A 24,521-nucleotide genomic window follows, 5' to 3' on the forward strand; every position below is an offset into this window, starting at 1 on the left:
AGTAAGAAATAGTAAATGAGTGAAGAAAGCTAGGTATAAGACAAAATGTAGTGGTAGGGACTATGGCAAACTGAAGAACATGCACCCCATCTAAGCAGGGCTGTGAATCAATTCTGGATTTTTGCCACGTGGCAAAAATGACCCAGTGTAATGACAGTTTCCAGTTTTTTAAAAGGTGGCAGAAATTAAGATGTTTTGGAAAAAATTCTGATTTTTCAAATACCCTGAGTTGGATATAGTCTGCAGACCACCTGTTTGGATCCTCTGTGCTGCATCATCCAGAAAGATACTACTAGTCTAGGATTCATGTTTACAGTACCAGTTGCAATCCACTCTGTGATTTGTATGATTAGAAAGGGACTATACGACTTACCAGGTAAGGAATGAAGAAACAGACAAGGCTCTGATAGAATGCATCCACTATGCAAATCCAGAAAGTCATAGAGTTATAGCACTGCCAGAAAAGAACACATCAACCACCATCAAAGCAAGCCTTTGTAAGGAATGTTCTTGTGCTATCTGGGGCAAACAATAGGGTATTTAGAATGTTTTTTATCTTAGAGGCAATAGAATGAGACCATTAAGAACACAGACCTGGGGGTGACAGACCTTAGTTCAAGTCTCAGCTCTGCCCGAACCTTACAACCTTGTGAAACTCACTAAACCGCTTTGATAATTGCTTCTTCTTCCATAAAAAAGGATGAAAACACCAACTATCTCCTTGGGTTTCAAGAAATCTAAATGTGGTTGTGCTGTAGTACCTAGTAAGTGCTCAGTTATCAATAACTGTCATTCATTAGCACCATGCTAGCGCTAATACACAATGGGTAAGTTTAGAGATTCTAAGGTTTCTATATAGCCTCTGAAAGGGAGCTCTCCATCACAGCCCAGGATCACAGATTCCCAAGAGACAGGGCTCAGTGGCTTCAGAGACCAGTGTTCTCATTTTGTGCTTCACTGCCCATGGTCTGGCTTCTCCAAATCACTAAGGGTGTCCGTGTGACCTCTGTCTTCCAGGAAACCATCCTGATGGTTTCCCAGGCCTTCTTTAGTCTACTGGCTACCAGCAAATTCTAGACCATGTATAATCTTGTGTTCTAAGCTTTGTATTCCCCAACATGAGTAGAAGCCCTTATTTATCACCCAGTGATGAGCAAACTAGCTTTTAATCCCAGGGGTTCCCAAACCAAGCCTTGGGGGTTCTGTCAAAGGCCTGGAAAAGGGGCCAGTTGAGGGCAATGGGATCTCTGTGCATGTCCTCTCCGCATTCAACTAGGGCAGTCCCATGTTACTTAATTAACAAATAACTAAAAAAGAAAAATACCCACTGGTCTGGTCCATCGTCCTCAACAGCAAATGCGAAACAGACCAGGAACAGGGAGTGGAGCTACTGGGTCACAAAGGAGATAAGAGGCTGGGTAGTGACCAGAGTGTAGGGCCCCTAACCCCAGGCCAGTGCTCTTTCTCTGACACCTGCAGGGAGGATTCAGAGACAGGGAGGAGTTGAGGCCCCTCCAGCTTACCTCAGAGTTTTGGCCACTCTTGTACAGCTCTGGCAATGCCAGGAGTGTTTCTGCAGAGATGTCTTTATCGAGGACTCCAAAGATAAGAGGAGGCAAGGAGGTGAAGAAGAGATTAAAGAATATCATCTGCCAATAATCGATCATGGTGGAGCCAGAGAAACCACAGAAAAACTGGTACCAGAAGAGCAGGTTGACATAACACTGCAGGCAGAAAGAGTGGCCTTGTGAGTGAGGACCCATGGGCAGTAGTCAACAACTGTTGCTTAGAAGCCTCTGGCCAAGTCACTATGCTGACTTGGAGCTTCCATTTTCTCATTTGTGACATGCAGGGTTGTGTAAGCATCAGAGATAACTAATCTATAGAGCTGCTGCTGCTACAACTATTACTATTACTGCTCTTCGGGACCTGAAGGGAATTGCACCAACTTGTTAAGGTAAGTGTAATGGGGTGGTTAAGAGCACAGGTTATGGAGGCAGAAAAGGCTGGTTTGGAATGATTACATCTGTTATTTACTAGCTGTGTGAGCTTGAGCAAATCACTTAACCTTTCTGAACATCATTTTGGCATCTTTCAGATGGGAATAGTAGCATCTTAGACCATGGCACAGGATATCAAAAGGCAGTAGTTACGATTAGTAGTGTGGGAAGAGAAGGGGGTGTCCCAGGGAAGGGATGATAGAAAGACCAGATACTGGGCAGAAAGCCTGGTGGGAAGATGATTTCATGAGATTTTCCTCACAATATATTCCTAATGGTGATGCAACTCAGACAGGTGAGGAAGAATATCTTCTCCTTAACTGTTGCTTTATGGTTTCTGAAGCTGTTTTCCACTCAGGACTGCCCACCTGAGAATGCAAACTGGTGCAGCCACTCTAGAAAACAAAAAATTAAAAATAGAACTATCCTGTGATCCAGCAATTGTTCTACTAGGTATTTGTCCAAAGGACACAAAAATGCTGATTGAAAGGGGTAATGCACCCCAATGTTTATAGCAGCACTATTGACAATAGCCAAAGTATGGAAAGAGCCCAAATGTCATCAACTTATGAATGGAAAAAGATGTTATGTGTATATACGTATGTACATATGTATATGTATATATATATACACACACACACACATATACATAAAATGGAATATTGACTATCAAAAAGAAAACCTTTCTGTTTGCAACAACACGGATGGAGCTGTAACATACACTAATTGAAATAAGTCAGAGAAAGACTAATACCATATGATTTCACTCCTATGTGGAATTTAAAAAACAAGACAGATGAACATAGGGGAAAGGAAGCAAAATAAGATAAAAACAGAGAAAGAGAGACAAATTATAAGAGACTGTTAAATACAGAGAACAGAGTTGCTGGTGGAGTGTTGGGTGGGGGATGGGCTAAATGGGCAATGGGCATTAAGGAGGATACTTGTTGGGATGAGCACTGGGTATTACATGTAAGTGATGAATCACTAAATTATATTCTTAAAATCATTATTATACTATATGTTAACTAACTTGGATTTAAATAAAAACATTTTTTTTAATTAAAAAAAAAAAGACTGCCCACCTGAGATGGGCTGGGATCACTAGTATTGTTTACCCCCCTGCGATGTGTGGCTTGGTGACTTGACCAAAGTCATCACTTAAGCTGCTGCTCCCAGTGCTGGGACCAGAATGTCCTGTGTGGCTGAGGCACACAGGGTAAAAAGTATAGTAAGAAATTGTTCCTTAGGTTTGTGTACAAACTATAACGCCCATAACCTAACTGCCAGACTAGTGTTATTTTGAAAAGGATGTAATAATATGGGCATGTTAATGTTATTAGTGACACCAATGATTATACTGGAGCTTCTATTTGTGCCAGGTGTGTGATATATATTATAGCATATTACTATATAGTATATTAGATGTGCAATAGACCTTATAATTTGTCCCGTGTTGAAAGATTATTGCTAAAGATAGTACATATTATATTAGTGTTATATCTCAATGATAATATTATTAGCCCCACTCTACAGATAAGGAACTTAAGGCTCTAAGATACTCAGTTACTTCCTGCCTAAGTTCAGAGCCAGAAAATCACACAACCAGCATCTGAGTTTCAAGCCTTCCTCTTTGACCATTCCTAAACTTTCTCAATCTCCTTTTGGATTCTACAATAACAATGCTGACTGAGAGGCTTCTAGCCAAAGAGCTCCATCCTTTGGCTTTTCTGGTGACCAGTGGGAAGTTTTCTGGTTCTGAAAGAGATCCTGATGCCCTGAGATTTCCTGGATCTTGCATCTTTGTGTCCAAAGAAGGGAGAAGGCTCAGTCTGTTTACTGAGCTACAGGTAGGTTTGAAATGCACTATGGGAAGACTTTGAGACTCCAGATCGACAGCAGCCACTTGTGCACTTGATGTGGTGGGTTTAAGAAGAACTGAAGTTCCCTTGATACTATCATTCAGCAGCTGTTATGAAGCTTTGACTTTCTTTCCCCTTTGAGAATCTTGTCTCGCTTCTCCCTCCTCAGCTAAATGGGAAAAATAGTAACTCTTCTCTCTCTTACACATGGGTAGGTCAAGTGGCTCAGATGAGCTAAGTGACCACACCAAATGTCCTTGGCCACTTGGGGCTGGAACTGTGACTTGAGGCTGTAGTAGCCTAGGATACCAGAGCTGGAAGGGACACCATCTTACAGATGAGGCCAATAATAGCAACAACAGCAAATAACAACAGCAACAAAGACACATAAAGCACATACTATATGCTAAGCTATGTTCTGACCCATTGAATCTACCTAGCAGCCCTTTGAGGTAGTGATTACTACTCTCATTTTACAATTTAGGAAACTGAGCCTCAGAGAGGGGTCAAGTCATTGGGCTGGGGGTATAGAGCTAGTAAGTAACAAAATTGGAGTTCAAATCCAGAGGTTCTGGATTTCATTTCACAGATGCAGAATCCATCCTCATGAACTTGATGTGGGAAGTGGATGCACTTGTTAAAGTGAATTCAAGGTCGGAGATCAAAGTTCAGTCTCCGGCACTAATGTCCAGAATCCTTGATTCTACACTATGAGAGGCCAGTAGGATCCATTTTAAAGTGCTAGAAGTGGGGAAAGTACTGGACACAGAATGCTGTGATTGGCAGTTTCTTCCAGGGATGCCAAGGGAGGAAGTTTGCCAGTTATAGGCCATGCTCTGATAGTTGCAATGTAGATTTGGTCCTTCTGACTCTAAGCCTCAGTCTTTCCTCTCCATCAACTTCATCTTGCCAAATTCCAGCTTTTAATTTGTGCATTCTTATCTGGTGGATGCTGTGATGCTTGACCCAGTTTTCACCCAGGCCTCAGACGTAGGCTAAAGCCAAGGGAGGAAGAGAGCAGTAACCTGGCTGGTGTCGGAGGCTGTTTAAAGCTCTGTGTCCAAGTGTGATGATCTCATCACATGATATTTCTTGAACAATTTGTGTTGAGACACAGTGCTAGAGATGCTTGGACAGTGGACAACACACAACATGGATCAGAGTGATCTCTGCCTTCAAAGAGTTTGGCAACCACTGGAGAACAGGCTTCTTAGACCTCTAGGAGGCACTGAGTGCCATGGTAGTGAGGGCATTCAGTCTGGGGAATTTGGAGTACAGTAGAACTAGGTCCAATCCCGATTCTGTGATGTACTTAGTTATGTGACCTGGGTAACCCCTCTGGCTCTCAGCAACCAGATCTATAGAGAGATAACTGTCCCCATCTCACAGGGTTGTTAGCACCTGCTGCCATCATCATCATCATCCTAGTTTAATCTGGACAAATGATGCATTTATTATGTACCTCACACATGTAAACTCATTTATGCACACAATAACCCTGTGAATTAGGTAGTATCTCCCTTTTACAGATGAAAACACTGAGACACAGAGCTTAAGTAAATTACTGAGGCCATATTGCTGCTGAGTAGCAGAGTGGGGCTGGGATTTGAACCCAGCCTTGTTCTAGCACATACACTCTTAACCCCTATATTACACTTGTCTCTCATAGTTACATACATACATAAAGTTCTTAGCACAGTGTCTGGTATGTGGTAGGTTCCCTGTAGATGATGGTGGATGTTAATGTTAATAATACTATGCCAAACAGTACCAAGTTGTACTAAGTACCAAAAAAACTACAGGAATCAAGGGTGGCATGGGGAACGTTGGTGACCTGGGTGTTGGAGGACTAGCATTTACTGAACTTGTCTTACACTACACACACTGCAGTATTAAAGGGCTTTAAGCCCTAGTCAAAGCAATAAAACACTGCTTGGATATCACTTGCTCATTTTTCCATAGAAATACTCTTACTGAATTATAATTTAATATTGATTTTTATTAAGGGTTGTTAGAGAAAAAGAGTGGCCATATGGAGGTTAATTTTCATTTCCTACAAAAATGCCACTGAAGACAGTTTCCTGAAGGCTTTTGTGTGACCTTTTTCTAAGGATTTCCTTGAATAATTGATCTCTACATTTAAAGCAAAGAGAGGGTATTCCTCATGAAGAACTGGTCTGCTTGTTTTAACCAAACATTTAATACTTAGCATCTTATCCGAAGTTTCTGGTGCAAACTACCTCTTCTCTTTCTATGGTTCTGGTCTGTACTCTTATAAATTTCTCTTGTAACTTCCCTATTGCTTTGTGTTCTTACTGTAAGTCATGTACATCTCGTTTTGGAATTAGATATAGCATATGACATAAAATTGTAAAGACTCAGGTTGTTAAGCCTCTTTTTCTTGGCAGGGAAACTGGCAAATTCTTCTTTTAGGTCATAGCTTAAACGTTGTTGTCTTTCTAATTTATTTGGTCAAGAATCTCCTGGTGATATGTCCATAGCACCCTGACCTTCTTTGAGGGAGATGTGCCTAAGAAAATGTTTGTAAAACTTTAATCTCCTTCCCCTATACCAGCGCTTCTCAATCTTTAAGGTTCATACAAATCATCCAGGACTCTTACTAAAAGTGCTGATTCTGAGGTAGGAGGCCTGGGATGCAGTCTGAGGATCTGCATTTCTAATAAGCATCCAGGTGATGCAAATGTGCTGGTCCAGGAGCCACATTTTGAGAAGCAAGATTTATTAAGATGAGGAGATGACAAACTACTTCCTGGAGGCTGAATCAAGCCATAAATAAGGTTTTATTGGGACACAGCCACATGGATTCATTTGCATGCTGTCTTATAGCTGCTTTCATGTGGCCGCAGCAGAGTTGAGTAGGTACAATGGGCTATATGGCCCACAAAACTAAAAATATTATCTGGCTCTTTGCAGAATAAGCTTACTGAGCCCTGATTTAGACTGTCAGCCTCATGAGGCAGGGACCATGTCTGTCTAATTCTCTATATCCAGTGTCTGATAAGGTTCCAGACACAGCTGTTCAATGATGATTTGAATAAATGAAATAAATCTTTGCTGTTCTATTGTCCCAATACCCACCCTGGAGTTTAACACTGAAATGTTTCCTTCCTCCGCAGGCTCTGTTAGGACCTTGTTTGCTTCCACTTCCTCTGGTTGGAATCTTTGCGCCTCTGAGGGCACCCACTGAACCTGGTGACAGCCTCACGGAGACTGGGGCCTGCGTTTTCCTCCCAAGTGGCTACAGTGCAGTAATTAATTCATTGTTCAAATTTCAGAGCATGCAGGGTTTTAATCCCCTCTGAAATTGGTTTTGGATGTGGAAGTCATAGTTCTCCACCCTCTAATTGCAATGGGGAGATAATGCCGCATCAGTATCACAATTTCGAGCACGGCATTGGGCTGGAAATAAATACCATTTAAGCTTTGAAAGCATGGCTGGCTGGAAACGTTTCCTTTTCTATTTCACAAATTTAATGCAGAGAAGAGGTTGTGCTTATTCAAAAGAACGGCTCCTTTGGAGGCAAGAAAAAAAATTAAATGGGCATTTTGAATTCTAAGTAAACAGTTTTTCATGCTCAGAGTGAGTTTCAAGTTAAATAGAGTGACTTGTTTGCATAGACTTGCTGAATATTACCATCCAGTTTATCGAATTTACATTATTTTTTGTCATGCTGTTTATTTACATACACATTGAACTTTGCACAAAAATGCTCACTCTTGAGCAAGGGCAACTGTGACATGCCTAAATCAGGACTGGGAGAGTGGAATAAGGGGACACAATGCAATTTCATAGCTGCTACTTGGCTAATGCATTTTTCTTCTACCACCCTGCTCTTAATCCTCCCTTTTTCCTTATGCAAACAGGAATCAGATTCTATTTGCAGACTCCTGGGGATTATTCAAAGGTCCTTGAACTAGGTAATGAAAACTCAGTTCCCCTGTCCCTCCCCACCTCCCCTTAGTACAGCAATATTCTGGCTTCTTCTAATTCCCATTGTTAATCAAGGACTTTTCAGACAAAAGCTGCTGACAGTTTTAATGCCTCAGTTGGTGTGTGCCTGCTTTGGGCCCTTACCAATAAGACAAAAATGAACTATTTTTCAGGAGAAACAATGGTATCTTCCTAGGATTGTATTTTATAGTGTTACATACTTTCCTGAGCTCTGACTCTAAAGCTTCTTAAATAATACTTCTAGGGAAGAGGGAGTCATAGTGTCTCCATATTACTGATGAGGAAACCAAGGCTCAGAGTGGTTAAGTGACTCTTCCAAGTTCACACAGCATGCTAGAGTCAGGCAAAACTAAAATCCAGATGATCTCCCCCTTTAAAACATTTTTGCTAATAGATATTTTATTTAAATATCCTGACCTCTGTGAATTCTCTGCTGGGAAGGCTGGCAAAGTTGAAGTGATACACAGAGTCTCAGGTGGAAGCTAGGAGACTGGTCTTAACCTGTACAAGGGATAGGCTATAGCTCCCAAGGGATAGGCTATAGCTCTTGCATTGGGGTGGCTCTATAGGGAGAGAAAAATCTCAGATACATGTCAGGCTAGTTATTCGAGTTTTTTCTTCCTTGCAGTCAGAAAATAAATCTCATTTATGGAGCCCATCTAAGAGTAATGACAATAGTAACAATAATAAAAAATAATGGCTAACTTTATAAGGTGATTACTATGTGCCAATCACTTTATATACAAGCTCCCATTTAATCCTTGTAGCAAATATACAAGAAAGGTACTCTTATCATCCCCACTTTACAGCTGGTGAAACTAAGGTATAAGGTCATTATCAAATGTAAGAGCATAGATTTGAGCCAAATAAGATTGACGCAAGAGTCTGTGCTTGTAACCACTCATACTGCCTTCTGTGTGCCAGGTGTTTTCCATACAGTATTGCTAATGCTCACAATAACTTCACACAATAGTCTTAGCCCATTTACCAAAGAAGAAATTGAGGCTCAGAGAAATGAATTACATTGCTCAAGTTCACAGAGCTAGTAGGAGACAGTCTCAGGATTCAAAATCCAGGCCACCCTGACTTACTCCCTTATGCTGAAAAGGTTTGTCTACCACTGTGGTGGGAGCTGGGTCCCTGGCTGGGCCTCCCAAGGCCTGGGTGGGAGGTTGCTATAGGGCTACTCACCACATTCTTGTAGAAGTAGTACACCACCATCCTGGATAGGCGTGAGTAACACCAGTGGCCGTGCACAAGCAGCAGCTTCTTGAGGTGTCTGAAGCGGGAGATGGCAAAGTCACTGGACATGACAGCCTGAGAGGGCAGAACAGAGACATCAGCCTCTATCCACAGCTGCCAGTGAACCACAGAGACTCTCTCAAGGGCCATGCTTTGTTCTAGGTCCACAGCTGGTAGGGCCGAAAAGACCCTTTGTAATTATGTGGCACCCTTGGGTAGTTCACCCCATCTTCTCTTCTGGAAAAGCCAAACCTTACTAGAATCCAAGAAAGGCAGCTCATAAGGGACCACTGGTCTAGTCTGGCCCTTCGTCTCCTTCTGTTTATCCAATAAACAGTAACTATGGCCTAAAATGTGTTGGCACCATGCTAGGGATACGATGGCTAACCAGAGAGTAGGGGCTTCTGTGCAAGTAATTCTCAAACCTCTCAACTCCCTTGGTCACCTCCTGTGGCAGACCATTTGATCCATTCTTAGATGGAGCTGATGGTTGGATAGTTCTTCCTTTACATGGAGCTGAAATATGTCTTCTGCCCTTAGGATTGCTTAGAACAAGACATAGCTCTTAGTACTCTTTTAAGAGTATAAAATTGAAATATGCCTGGTTATAAATCCTGGTGTGAGTCTTGGTCAGACTGTTTAACCTCTCCCAGACTAAGTTTCATTTGAAAGAACAAATGGAGTAATAATCCCTAACACTTGGGGTTGTGATTGTTCATGTTAATTGGAGTATCAAGTGAGGTGCCTAGTAGAGTGCTGGCATATGGTAGATACTCAAAAGGTAACTGTGTTCTTTCATCCTTATCAACAAACTTAGGCAATACCTATTATATGCACCAGAGGTGGGAATATGATTGTTAATAGTTCAGAATGATAAGGTGGGGTTTGTTTTAATGGGAGACATTAGTAGCTCAAGTTATATGCTTGTCCCAAGCTGAATTTTGACTTAGGTATGTCTATTAAAGTGTACCAAACAATTTATAGGTCAATCTAGCCATCAAGACTAAAATGGCAATTGAAATGTGTTTTCAAATGTTCTTATATCTGTCACTGCTCATGGAGGGCACTATACCCTTGGATGTGGGTATAGGCTACAGGGAGGAAATATGGAGTCAGAGGAAGGCTTAGCCCTACCTGAATGGTTAAGCACTCTTTGGCTTTAGAATACAGGTATTGCCAGCTGTCTATAAAAAGCCAAGCATCCTATTTTTCTCTGTACCAGAGGGACTGGGCAGCAGGGGTATAGTGATGGAGGTTATGTAAGAGGAAGTAAGTTACATAAGAAGGAAGCCCCCCCACCCCCCAACTCTAAGATGATAATTCTGCAAAGCTCTTGGGGAGAGATTCCTCCAACACTGTGGGGAATTCCATAACTCTCCAATAAGGAGAGTTAGGGTAGAAAGGAAAAGAATGGAGGGGAACAATACCTGCAGGCCTTCCTGTCCAGATATTCCAATTCCAATGTCGGCAGCATGAATCATGCTTACATCGTTTGCTCCATCACCTGAAAGAAGAGAGGTCATGAGGTATCTTTATTGCTGGTCTAACTGCTGCATGACCATGAAAAGGGTGTTACATGAGTGGCTCTAACATGTCCCCATTTGTATATAATCGAATCCTTTTACAATGCTCTGATTAGTCCTATAGGAAAAGTCATTGCTATTTGGCCTGAGAGAGGTTTTCTCTTTTTTGACAAGAAGCTCTATTATTCAACAAATGTTTATTGTGTCTTTTTTTCTAGGCACATGAGGTGTTGGGAATACAGTAGTGACTGAGACTTGAGCAGTGCTTTACAGTTTACAAAAAAGGCCTTCACAAATGTTACAGTGGACTTTACTAATGACTAAATGGAGAATTTGAGCAAAGTAGAGATTTAGCAAGGGTAATACAGCTAGGGAAAAGGCCCAGGAGCATTGGCACTAAGATCTTTCTGATAACTTTCCAAACTCAGTATAACTTAAAATACTGACCATATTAAGACTGCTAGAATGTCTGGACAGCTAAATCATCAAAGATTGTCAGTAGTGTCCAGGGACAGGGATGGTATTCAGTTTTGTTTCTGAATATAGGAAAATAGGATCAACTGGGTTTTTTTGGTTGAGGAACATTTAATCACACTGAATTCCCATTTAATGAACGAAGTTGTTTCAGAAAATTGGAGGTTAGGGCATGGAAATACACATATACACATAGCTTCCAGCACTGTCAAATAGCTTTTTCTGTGATAATGGAAATGTGCTATATCTTTACAGTCAAAGAGGGAAACCACTAGCCCCATGTGACCATTGAAATGCAGCTGGTGAAATTGTGTTTGATTTTAAATTTCCATACCTATGCAGAGCTGGGTGTCAACCATTTTGGACAGCACAGCTCTATACAATTGAGGCTTTCCTTACAAACCTGGCTTTTCCCAGAGCTTTATCTTTCAGAATAGAGTTTAGCAAACTTTTTCTGTAAGGGGCCAGATAGTAAATATTTTAAGCTCTGTGGCCAAGAAGCAAAATTGAACAACTGTTCTTGCTGAGAGGCAGTCTTTTACACGTTTTACATTTAAAAACATAAAAATCGTTCTTAGTATCCCTGCAAAAACATGTAGTGGGCTGGATTCATCCTGGTGGACTGGTTTGTGGACTGCATTGCCTTTATTCTCCTCCTGGCCACACCTCTTTTTCCAGTAAGTTCTCATAATAATATGTAATTAAATTTATATTAGATACCATAGAGACTATGGGATTGGGAGAATTTTCTTCCCTTAATTATTTGGCAATGAAATTTGTTAATATTAACAATTTTCTCACTATAAGTAGCCATTATTTTTGTAATGATTACTTTTTTTTCATGATAGCATAACAGGACATAATTTTTATCTTCCCCATGGCAAACAAGTCCACCCTTTAACCTCTTCTGTTAGCAAACTACTGGAAGTAGAGGTGTGGAATCATGCCATTGCTTACCCTGCTGTTTTTATTTCTGCCTCTATGGCAGCAGAACCAATTTCTTACCTCAGGGAGTCAGTCCTGGGCTGTTGCCTTGTGTGTGTCTAAAGTTTTGAAGAGGGCAATTCAGGGAATAAAATTAGGATGCAGTTGCTAAAGTTTTGCTCCCTGTATCCTGTCTACCCACTCCTCCCCTCCCCTTTTTGTTTTGAACTGCTTTTACCTGAAGAATGGGAGAAAAAACCAATATATAATACAGACTTATTTGAAATGTCAGGAAGGAAAATCTCTTTCCATGTCTGTGTAGGAAGGATAGAACCTGGAACCATCTGCAAGAATATCCTTAAATGAATGCAATATTTACTATGTGCTTGGAGTGTGCAGAGCATGGGATGAAATGGTATGAATGATATGGTCCCTCTATTCAAGGAACTCATGGTCTACTGAGCAGGCCCTCACAGAAGGCAAACCAGTGCTCTGCAGCTCTGAGGGCTGTGTGCTGTGGGAGTTCTCAGAGATAAGGAAAGTTAGGTGGGATTAGAAGAAGGGGTGTTTTATAGAGGAAATAGCTTGTACAAAGGCCTGGGAGTGAGAGAGATAGGACAAACCTCATGGAGAATGGAGGCAGTTCCATTTGACTGGAGCATGGAGTTCAAATGTTGGGGACAGGGGTTTCTGTGGTTAAGGACATGACTGGAGGGTTAGCAGAGACTACATCATGAAGATTCCTGCAAACCAGGTTTGCTTGTTGATGTAGGTACAGTTTTTATTTCTCTGCCTTAACCATGATTAAAGTTTAGTCTCTTATGAGAAATTTTTTCATCAACCAAGAGGCTAGCATTTGTTGAGAATGTGCTTTGTGCTGGGCTTTGTATTTAGGAATGAACATATGTGAAAGTCTCAGCTTCTAAAATCTCCCCACCAGCCGTCAATACGCAGAATATCAAATCCACAAACATCTTAGGTTTATGTTATTATGCCATGTGTTAAGTATCGAAAGGGAAATGGTCTGCATCCCAGAACTGATTGGCCTGAGTGTACATTATTGAGTTATGTGAATGTTCTAAATTTGAGGTCTCTTTTGGCTTTGACCTCCATCCAAGCCCTGTTTTCCTTTGTGACCTGCTAATCCTCAGAGCTGTGAATCACTTTCTCACTCTACTTAGCCTCTGTTTCATCTCCAGCTGCCACGTATTGATTGTCACTTTGAACTCTCTCAGTCTGAGAAAATGATCCTCAGCCTGGCTGTCTCGACTTTGATATGTGACCTCCCACCTCTGGCCCAGGACTTTTGTCAGATCAGCCTTACAAGCTGCAACCACATCTCAGCATGATGGGTACCTATGGAAAGGGTCATGACGCTCAACTTGTCTCGCACCAGCTTGACTATCATACTCTTCTGGAGAGGGGTAGAACGGCAGCATAGGACAGACCGGCAATACTGAGTCAGCTCTAAAAATTTCATCTCCAGCTTTCCCTGGAAAATGGCATTCAATGTCTTCCCATTGATGACCAATCCAACTTCTGGAACTGCAGCTCTTGAGGTAGGAGGTGGTGTCTCAGAAGGTAGGCAGAGCCCAAAGAGCTTGCGGTTTGGCTTCTGTGGTCCATGAAATTGCTTCACTTCTTCCAGTGCATAGTTAAGGATGGATTCACAGGTTTCCTATAGAGTCAGAATAACAAATATGGTATTAGTAAACAACACAGAAATGTAGGTTAAAGATCTCACTTTATCTTTTAGTAAAATAGTTATGAAATTCTACCACCATAGAGATTACCCAGGAATCATTTTCTGATTCTTACATTTCTCTTCAACCTTTCAAAAAGCATCAAAGCAATATTAATTTGGAAGCAAATTAATGGCAAAATAGGAGAGACTGCTAGGCAATGGGAGTGGAAATAGCTCAGCAAGATGGGGAATGATACAGCGACGGTATAAGCTAATAAATATGAATGTGATGGTAAATAATGATAATATGTCATGATAATACAGTGCTTCTTATTTCTTACAAATCATTTTGGTTCTCCTGAGGAAACTGAGTGATGAAGTTGAAACAGTGAAATCTTTAGTAACTTGCACTAGCTCATCCAACTTACTAGTGGAGGCAGATCATCACTGCTTGAATTATCGCTTCCCAATTGAAAAAATACACTGCGTGTTTACCTGTTGATATGAATGTGTTGCTCATACATGTTAAAACTGACTATGAATGTGAACATTTTACTGATGTAAAGAAACGTATTTTTTCTGACATTTACCTCGAAACATAGTGAAGCATTCATTTCCTCTTTTACTTTTGATTATATCAGAGATCAAGTCAGATTTTGGTTCTAAATATATCCTTAGTACCTTATTAGATTTTGCAACATTACTTTCAAATAAAGTTGTGGCAGTCAGTAGTATTACTGATTTTGATAGCATTGTTTTGTTCACATGATCTTTATTTAGCAGTGTTCTTTTATCCATGGCAAGGATGATGGTTTTCATTTAGTATAGTCCTAAAAAATTATTCTAAAAATAAATTTAAAAGTGTTCAAAGTGAGTCAATTTAAATGAATTCATTACTGGAAAAAAAAGTACAGGTAATATGTGGATTTAAGCAAAAATTGTGAAGATTTTTCTGATATGACAGGTTTGGGGACCATTGATCTAGAAGCTTCTGAGATTATTTGGGATACTTTCTTCTGGAGTGAGCAGAACTGCAGTTAATCATTCCCGAGTCTTCCCTTAGGGGATACTAAATTGAGTGTTGCAAGCAGTAGGGTATGCCCAGAACCTAGAGGGGTGAGAGGAAGCTGTGCCAGGGGTGGGTGGTTATGCCTGAGGCACTTATCTGGGAAAGAGATCAAGATAGTCCTTGCTGGGAGTTGGGGCCAGCATAAATTATATAAATTCCTCCAACGCAGGACTGCAGGAAGTCACTGGAGATATGTTTCAAAATAAAATTTCTGAATTTGCTTATTTCAAAGTATGATGTAATAACCACAATAGTTACCATTCATTTAACCTTTAGTGTATGCCGGGTACTGTGGTAGGCAGCCTCCAAGATGGTTCTCAATGATCTCTGCCATCCTGGGATGCATGCCCCTGTGCAATCCCTCCCCTTGGTTATGAGCCACACCTAGCAATTCCTTTCTAATGTAGAGAATTCTGCAAAAGTGATAGGATGTCACTTTCCAGATTAGCTTATAAAAAGACTTGTGGCTTCCAATTTGGCACTCTTTTCCCTCTCTCTTGGATGGCTTGCTGTGGGAGAAAGCAGCTGCCACGTTGTGAAACAGCTCTATGGAGAGACCCATGTGGTAAGGAAATCAAGTTTGCCAGCAATCATGTCTGTAAGCTTTGATCTTCATTCCCAAACAACCCACTAGTTGGGGCCTTTAGATGAGCCCACAGACCTGACAGGTTGAATTCACCCTTCAGAGAGACTTTGAACCAGAGGTACCCAGCTAAGCTGACCCTGGACTCCTAACCCACAGAAACTGTGGGATAATAAATGTTGGTTGTTTTCAGCCACTGAATTTTGGAGTGTGTTAAATACTGTGCTAATAAGTATTTTTCTTCTATGATCTTATTTAATCCTCCCAATAGCCTCTGAAATAAATCTTTCTAATCCCTATTTTACATATGATGAGGGTGAAGTTTAGGGAGGTATGATATCTGGACCATATTAAGCTTTCAATATATGCTACTAATAATGACAATAATCATTTCTGTTATTGGTTTCTAATGCTCTAGTTCCTTCTAAATTCCTTGACAGACCAGCACTTCTGATGATGATAGTAATTCTCTCATTTTATGAAAAAGAACCTTGAGGTCTAGAGAGGTCCCATAACCTGCTTACAGCTTTAAGATACATAACAAAGAAACAGTAGCCCTAAATCAATTTATAATGAATTAGGCAGATTAAAACCCTTGGAGGAAATATCCACTGAATACATAATTATATTAAACTAAGGTTTAAATAAATCTGAGATTTGGAATGGATTTCCTGTTTTTGGCTTAACATTTCCATGTACCCACCACTTTTTCTCAGGTAGAAAGACTAATCTTACAGGTTTAAAGGACTCAGGGCATGGGCTGGTCCTAACATTCAGGTACCATCAGGGTCCCAAACATCTTTGAATGATTCAACAGTGACTGAACCAAACATGAAATGTGACACGCTATTCCTTAGGAACATTGGATAATTAATTGTTAAACATCTTCAGCTTCCTATAGGAATGCATTGTATTTAACAGAAACCACAGAAGCCCACTCTATCCCCCTTGGACTGGCTGACTCACAAGTTTGCCCATGTCCTCCTCCTGGAATTACCTGAAGTGAAATGATCATTGCAAACAGAATTTCCATTGTGAGTAGGGCAGGCAGACATCAACGCTATTACAGGGATCAAGTACTCAAGCAAGCAGCAAATTACTTTCTTTCCTAAGCATAATATTAATGCCAAAGATTTCCCCAAGATTATTTGGGGAAGATCATTGGAGTTTAATATAATCAGAGCATAATCTGTGCACCTGACAAGAAAGTGATTTTTCCAATTCATCTAAAGGGCCTCAGGCACTTTTCATAGTATACACTACTGTTTAAAAAGTATGTGATGTGGATTTGTTACGGAATAAAAACCAGAGTTAAATCTTCCGAACTTCTATTCTGGGTCCATATCTGTTTTAAGCAAAACCAAAAGAGGTTCCAGCACCGTCCCTGTATCCTGTTTTTGTGCTGTTCTTTCCCATGTTCCTCCCTCTTCTCCATCCTTTCTCCCATGGTGTGTCTAGGTCTCCCTTCCAGTGCCCTGCTCCCACTGCCCTTCCAGGACAATGTTTTCCTGCTTCCTTTTGGAAGCATACATCTCAATGCCTACTTCCCATATTCATCAACCAAGGTGTTAAAATTTCACTTTCTGTGGTTTGCATTGTGAAAATAGATTTTTTCTCCTAAATATAAAATTGTATTATAACTTTGAATACTCTTCTCCAGATTTTACACAGCCCTTTCTCCAAACCCCATCCCCTGCCACCCACAACCTACTGGGGTTTAAAATTGCAGTTTTAGGACTTTGCTTCTCTCTCTCCTATCCTGTCAAAATTTACTGGTCTCATGAATCATTTCCTTCAGGTTTTATTCTGTGGCAAACCAATCTGACATACAAATTGGAGCTGCAGTTTTAAACTCATAATCATTTCAATTTAGTTGGGGCTTTTTCAATGGAAGAGTTAGTCCAAAGTATAAGAAACTAACAACTGGGGTTCTGTGAGCAAACAATGTGGTATAATGAAGATAGCACTGGCCTGGCAGAGAACGGTGTTCTAGACTTAGTTCTATTAGAAACTATCAGGGTGACCCTGGGCAAGTGACTTAGTCTCAAAGGTCTTTAGTTTCCTTATTTGTAAAATGAGGTGATTGGGCCAAAGGTGAAATCTGGAAGATCAAAACTCTCTAACATGTACTACTAGATGTAATATAATCAAACTGGTCAGCCATGCATGGGGATGAGGTGGATGATTTCTGGGGACCTCTGAGCCCCAAGGTTCAGTGATATTTTAAGGGTAGGGGTGCTTCCCCTCTGCACCCAAATCCCTCCCATAACCCTATCTCTTGTTGGTCTAGGGGCTGTTCTGCACTTGGACATGTGGTCCCTACTTTGGCCTCACCTGATTTTCTGTATTAATGGAGTAAACAGTGTCAGTCTGATCTAACAATCTGCAGGAATAGGCGATATTAACTGCTGTCTCCTGCTTATCTCCAGTCAAGACCCAGAGCTGGATCCCAGCTTCCCGCAGAGCAGCAATTGTGTCTGGAACCCCTTCTTGCAGCTGGTCTTCAATCCCAGTGGCTCCTGGAGTGATCAAAGACACCAGAGCTTACATTTAGAGTGAAAAAGTAGCTGTTTAATTTCCCCAAAGCCCTATCAAGTCAGACAATGATTACTAAATATCTCCAATGTTCTAGGCTCTGCTAAGCACCCAAGATACAGCAGTGAAATGGAGCTGGTCCCTCTTGCAGCTGAAAAGATTATTGAAAAAGAATTTATAACTGAACTATATGAGGGGCAAAGCCCAGGATGCCAGGTGAACACATACTAGAAGACCTGAACTTCATCTAGATAGTCAGGGAAGGCCTTGCTAGGAAGTGCTACTTAAGCTCAGACCTGGAAGATAAGGCCAAGAAGTGGCAAAGGAGGAGAATTCCAGGTAGAGTGATGAGCATGTATGAAGGCTCAGAGGCCAGAGTAGATGAAGGTGAAGAAAGGGAGGCAGAATGGGGTGAAAGATGGGGCCAGGAAGGGAGGTAAGGCTGTTGGATCATGCAGAGCCTTGTCAGAGCATTAAAGGATTTGGAATTTATTTGGTAGACAAGAAAGCTATTAAAGGGAGTTAAGTTGGAGAGTGACAGGATCAGTTTTGAGTTTTAAGAAGATCATTCTAGGGAACAGATTGGGAAGCAGGATGAGATTAGAGGTTTAGCAGAGTTGTGGAGGAGTAGCCCCTGTGGGCCTACCAGCAATGGGAGTGGAGAGAAGTAGAGAGACTGAGACCTTTGCTCTCTAACAGTTCACAGCAAAATAAGGACTCAGGTTTTTGATGATAATCTTGGAATTAAACATGCAGATTCCATAATTTTTGAATGATCTCAAGCTTTGCACCAACCCTGATGAATATATACCCAAATATCAAATAGTTACTAACTGATTAGGCAAAAATCTGTATTTAAATTGAGATTCTTTTCAGACCACAGACTAATGGCTACCCACTTCACTCTGGGCAGGAGCAAGGCATTTCATTTCTTTTAACAATCCCTACTGACAATAGGTTGGCAAAGCAGTTACACTGGATGGATACTGAAAAGACCATTTCATAGTGTGGGACTCAGTGTAAATGCAAATGTAGTATTAGTGACAGGGCAGATTCTTGGTGGTAAGATGAAATCTCTTCCCAGTCCCAGTCCTCTCCTTCCAAAGCCACCTTGAGGGAACAAAAATGATGACTCTATCCTGATAAGTGCCTCTTTTGTATTGCAGGCTCAGATGTGCAGGTAAACAACCCCATGATAAGTGTTGCTTCAATCCTTGTCTTTCTCTCCAAGGGTTAGCCTGGAAGGTGAGATTCTGAAGCTGATTTATACTATAGGGAGACAGAGTGAAGGAGGAGAGAGGAAAAACACATTTATTTGTGTGAAAGAAAAAATGAAACAGAGAGGTGGTGAAAGTCTTTCCAGCAAGGGAAGCCAACAGATCTTGACAAGCACGTTCTCTTTCTTGCCGAACCAGCTGAGGAGCACCTCTCACTGACTGAAACTAGAACCCTCCCCTGAAACAAAAGCAGCCTCAGGCAGGTGAGGAAGGAGTCACATGCCCTAATGGGATGACATCCTGTGGCCTCGTGTGGTGGATAGAGCTGTCTGGCCTGGCTACCCTCTGGTTTCTGTTAAAATAAGTTCTCATGGCCAGCTTTCAGAGGGGTTTTGGGAGGCAATAGGCAAAGGTCCTGGAATCAAAACACGGGAACAAAAATAAGGCAGAAGGAGGTGGGGAACAAATGGTCTCCCCTTGCTTGCCACTCTTCCTGCCAAATCCTGTTGCTATATTTAGTATGTAAAGGCATCACCATCTTCTTTCAGCAACCCTAGGTCTGTCGCCTTGCACCCCTGCGTGGCTGAGAGCTTGGAGCAGTATGGTTTATACAGAAGAGAAACTAAAGCTCAGGGGGGGGGGGGTTGTATATAGCACAAGGCCAAGATTTGGCCCTCATCCCCAGTTCAGCATTGCCTCCCAAGATGAAAGAAGGCTTTAGCCATGTGGCCAGTGGCAGGGTGCTGTCACACGTTGCCTTTTTCAGATCTTGCTCCTGAGCTGTGAGGTAATTAACCCTGATTAAATAAAGCTTCCTCCTTCTACTTGGGTAAATGCTTTTCCTCCCACAGAAACACAATACTACAGTCTTAGCTGGTCTCCCTGCTTCTTGTCTTCCCTCAGTGTATCAATCGAACTTCCATACAGCAGCAGCCAGAGTAATTTTTGTAAAGCATGAACCTGTCCCTGCTTTTACTCCCTTCTCTCTAAACTGTTAGCATATGATTTAAGTGCCTTCATAACCTGGGTCATACTGACCTTTCCCACCTCACATCATTTCTCCCCCCAACTCTGTGGTCCAGTCTTAGCAGACCTTGGAGTTCCTAGCCTCTTGGGTCTGTCTCACCTCTATCTCTTCATTCTGTCCCCTCCCTCTGCCTGAAAATTCTTCCTCTTTGCCTGACTAGCTCCATTGCTCGGCTCAGTTCTTACCTTCCTGCACTCTCCTTGGCCCCAGTCTAGATTGTGGTCCCATACAACCAGGCATGTCTTCCAGCCCAACCCTCATCACACTCACTTGAAATTCCTTGTTGAATCATCCAGTTTCCTTGCTAGATTGAGCTCTGAGAAGATAGGGCCTGTGGCTCTTGTTCCCTAGTCCCAATGCCTAGCATGCACCTTGGCATATAGTAGGTGCTCAATAAGCATTTGAAAAAATGGAGAAGCAACCAAGCTCCTGGGTTTTGTCCAACAGAAAGTGTAGGAATGCTCCTGGGCATCCTCAGGAAGTGGTGTGTGGAGTCTGGGTTGGATACTGGCACCATTTGTGCCAAATACCTGGAAGGGCACTCCAGGGAAGGTTCCTAATTGAGACACATCTGTAGCAGTGTCAGAGTCGGGCCAAGAACTCCCTTTCCAGCTTGTAGCATTTTTTTTTTTAATTTAATGATGACTTATTTTTAGCTACCGAGTAAGGTGAGTTGATTCTCCAGATGTTGTGCCGTCTCCATTAGAAGCTCATCTCGGTTGTCGAGGGATGCCTCCGCCTCACACCGGAAACTGGCCCATCGTCGGAAGTCATCTTCACTTATGACCTACGGAACAGGAAGAGGCTCTTTCACAATGCTGGGTGAATACTGGCCAATTCAGATGTGCCTGGCCTGTCTGAGCTTCCCTACACAATTATTTCTCCTCAATGTTTTTTTGTTTGTTTGTTTGTTTTGAATGCATGAATCAATGAAGGATTGATCCTCATGTTCCATTATCACCAAACATCCATTGAGCCCCTGCTCCTGCTATGCTCTGGGCACTGGAGGTATAGCAGTGATTAAGACAGACAAGATTCCTGGGCTTATGGGGTAGTGGAGGGTGAGAGATATTAATCCATGTAAATTATTTAAAAGAACAGATAATTTTAGGAAAATAAAGAGTGACATGATAGAATGTGACTGGATAGGGTGATAGCTGTGGGAAGAAGGATTATTTCATTTGGATTTTTAGTTTTCTTAGACAAAGTGAAGTCCAAGTTGAGATACACTGATAAGAAGGGGTCAGTCACAGGGAGGGGCAAATGCAAGCAATGGACTTGGCTTTCTTTCTGTTCCTTGAAGACATCAGTTGAAGGATGGAGAGCCAGGTAGAGAGGTGGCAGCAATTGGAGTACCCAATAGCTGGAAGAACCAAACTAGAGGGCATCTCTTCCTCCTTTGGAGTCCACAGCACATTTATATCCCTCTGTTAGCATTACATGCATACTGTCTCTTATTACAATAAATTATTCTTTTGTCCAACATGGAATTATAAGGAAAACCAAGGGGACACAATAGGCCTTTGCTTTTGAGGAATTCACAGTCTTATTAGAGGAGGCAAAGTAGGCACAAATAATTTCAGGGGAAAATAGAAGGTGGTAAGGGTATAATTATAATCTGTGGAGTAGTAAGCACTGGTCACTGTCTCAGGCACTACACATGTGTTATTTCAGTAATCTCTATTACAACTGTTTGAGGTAGGAGGCATTAGTATATTTTACAGATAAGAAAATCCCAAACTCAGAGAGGTGAAGAAACTTTCCCAAGGTCACACACCAGGTAAGTGGTGAGATTGGAACTTGTACCCAGGTAGGCCTGACTTTAAAGTGGATGCTCTTAAACTTTGCTGCACTAAGCACCATAAAAGATGAAGAGCTCTGAGGATCTGCAGAGAAGAAACTACTTTTAGCCATCTAGCAGTGGATGTCATCATAGTTCCGCATCTGACTTTAGGTGCCTCATTAGATGCCTCTAATCTGATATTCATCTCTCTTTGCCTGCCTTCCTTGCAGGTGTTGCAAAGTCAAAAGGCCTGCAGGGTGAGAGGTGGGTAAATACATGACTATACCTGAGCCAAGGACAATGCAACAGGGAAGTTAGGGGCTGTGACCAATTACAGAACACAGGAGAATATATCCCTCATCAAAGGGATCAGCTACTACTTGGTTCTAGCTATTAGCTGCCTTTCAAGAATGTCGACCCCATTCATCAGATGCTCTACATTTATAAGAGAAATCAGAAATCTAGAATTTTATGTGATCACATAGTATCTCTTGAATTTCAAATCTAGGCAAATAATGCAAAATTTAAAAGGATACTTTGAAGGTAAAATTATAACAGTAAAAATTATTTTATGAGTAATGGGTTACCAATTATATGTATAACTAATGAAAAATGGGGAACAACAAAGCCATGCTAATATGGAATCTTGCCATCCAGAGTTTTGTCCCAGAATAATTATCAAAATCCTTGGTCTTTGTGGTGAGTCAGAATTTGGAATGTTTGAAATAGCTAATTTTGAAAATATTAAAACAACCACTATTAAGGGCCTTCTAAAATGGAATAGAAATGACCAACTCAGTGTTGAGACCTTAAAGCCACTAAAGGAGAAATTTATTTTTTTACCTTTTTGGCGATGCACAGTGTTCGAAGGCCATCTCTTGCATACAAGTCTAGGTGCTTCTGGGTCCTGGCTCGGATTTTCCTCACCTTCTTTTCCACATCAGAATCAGTTGCTGTAAAATAGTCATTGTCCTCCATGAGTGAGGAGGAATCCCATTATAACCCATCCCAGAAACATAGAAGATCTCTCTTGGCTGTCAGGAAGTCCCAAAAGGTGATGACTCCAGGAGTCTTTAAATTCTCTGCCTTCTGTATCTGACCAAAAAGGCCTAGCTGAGAAAAGTTCTATTTAGGGAAGGTAGGTCATTTTAGGTATTGTTCCCAAACACTTGTTTGCATTAGAATCACCTGGGAACTTAAACAAATAATAGAGATTCCCAGGTCCAGTTGAAGTCCTTCTGAATCAGGGGATGGACCAGAAGTCTGAATCTTTGTTATTACCTCAGGTGTTTTCCAGGTAGCCAGTTTATCCCTGGATAAACTGTTTGCTAAGTCTTAGACATATCATCCATCATCCCCTGTGTCATCTATTTCAGTCTTTATATCAAGTTAGATCCCAAGACAGCCACAGATCTGAATCTCATTGTTAAGTTCTTCACCACATAGGGGGGTGTTTTTCTGAGTTAGGCTTTCTTTCTATAATAGGAAATGGCCTTAGAAAAAATATTTTTTGCATTTCCTATAACTCCAGTATAAAAATATTTCATTGTGTTGCTCAAAGTCCCCTTTAGGAAGTCTTACATGTTTCTTTCAGAAGAAATTTATCTTTTTCTCCTGCAATTACAGTACTTTTATCTATCAGATAAAAATAATTTTTCAGCCTGGGTTGGTGGGTATGGGGCAGGATTGATGCCATCACCACCTCCTTTATCTAAGATGTCACAGACATCACTAATCAGGTGCAGCACTGTGTAAAAGTCAGCTGGGAGAAAGCTTCAGAATCCTTCTTTACCAGGGCTGGATTGCAATCTTTGGAGGCCAGAAGTAGCAAGCAGATTTTATGTACCTCATCTACTCCCTTCATATAATGCAAAAATTAAACATACAATTCTTTACGGTAAAATAATTATAAGGAAATCCAACAAATCTCTGATTTTTCCCATGGTATTATTCCAAGGATATTTTATGCAATATAAAAATCCTTTTAAAGATTATCTTCTCATTTTTCAGGTTCTACTTTTCCCCTAGTGCCTGAAGCACAATCTTTGTGCCTATTGAGCACTACTGTCTTATTGAGCACTATCTACAATATTTTATTTTCAAAGACATCAGCTCCCCAAGATGAAACCCTTTTGCCTTCTACCTGTGTGCCCTGGAGTGTTCACTTTTTTTTCTCAGGCTACTAGGAACCTCAGGGTCAAGTTGAATGTTCAAACACTGTAAATATATTACATCTCGGGTTATTTTCTTCCCTGCTTTTCAAAGCTTTGACTCTCAGTTTTAATAGTAATATTGTGTACGTGTCTTTTATTGGAAGCCTCTCTAATCTATTTTTGAATCAGGTGAGGGACAAATAAAAAAAATATCTCCAGGGCAGCTTGGATGGCTGTTGCCCAGGGATAGAGTACCGTGGTTCCCTTGACTCAGGAACACTGAATTCACTTGTCTGCCAGAGTCTGGGGATGAAGAGACCTAATTAGCTCCCTTCCCATTCTAAATACTCATCAATCCCCATGAACCTCTTGGCTTTAATCCATAGCTGATAATGCAGGAGGCACAGGGCTGCCTGGGCAATTCTAAAGCTTGGCTGGAATCTACTATCCTGGGAGAATCACAGCCCCATAA

General features: G+C 41.3%; 1 protein-coding gene across 3 annotated transcripts in view; it reads right to left on the minus strand.

Moving 5' to 3' along the window:
• The window catches only part of ATP10B (ATPase phospholipid transporting 10B (putative)), a 264,814-nt gene that overhangs the window by 18,080 nt on the left and 222,213 nt on the right, over positions 1 to 24,521 (minus strand). For all 3 annotated transcript variants that reach the window (XM_058722392.1, XM_058722400.1, XM_058722407.1), the window contains 8 exons: positions 22,740 to 22,849; positions 20,774 to 20,900; positions 17,669 to 17,853; positions 13,355 to 13,676; positions 10,505 to 10,581; positions 9,027 to 9,152; positions 1,524 to 1,724; positions 374 to 454 (listed from right to left, as the gene is read on the minus strand). In XM_058722392.1, the coding sequence (XP_058578375.1) occupies positions 374 to 454; positions 1,524 to 1,724; positions 9,027 to 9,152; positions 10,505 to 10,581; positions 13,355 to 13,676; positions 17,669 to 17,853; positions 20,774 to 20,900; positions 22,740 to 22,849 (1,229 nt within the window). The remainder of the gene's footprint in view (positions 1 to 373; positions 455 to 1,523; positions 1,725 to 9,026; positions 9,153 to 10,504; positions 10,582 to 13,354; positions 13,677 to 17,668; positions 17,854 to 20,773; positions 20,901 to 22,739; positions 22,850 to 24,521) is intronic.

The sequence above is a fragment of the Neofelis nebulosa genome, chromosome 1 (genome assembly GCF_028018385.1).
Source record: "Neofelis nebulosa isolate mNeoNeb1 chromosome 1, mNeoNeb1.pri, whole genome shotgun sequence".
Classification (NCBI taxonomy): domain Eukaryota; kingdom Metazoa; phylum Chordata; class Mammalia; order Carnivora; family Felidae; genus Neofelis; species Neofelis nebulosa.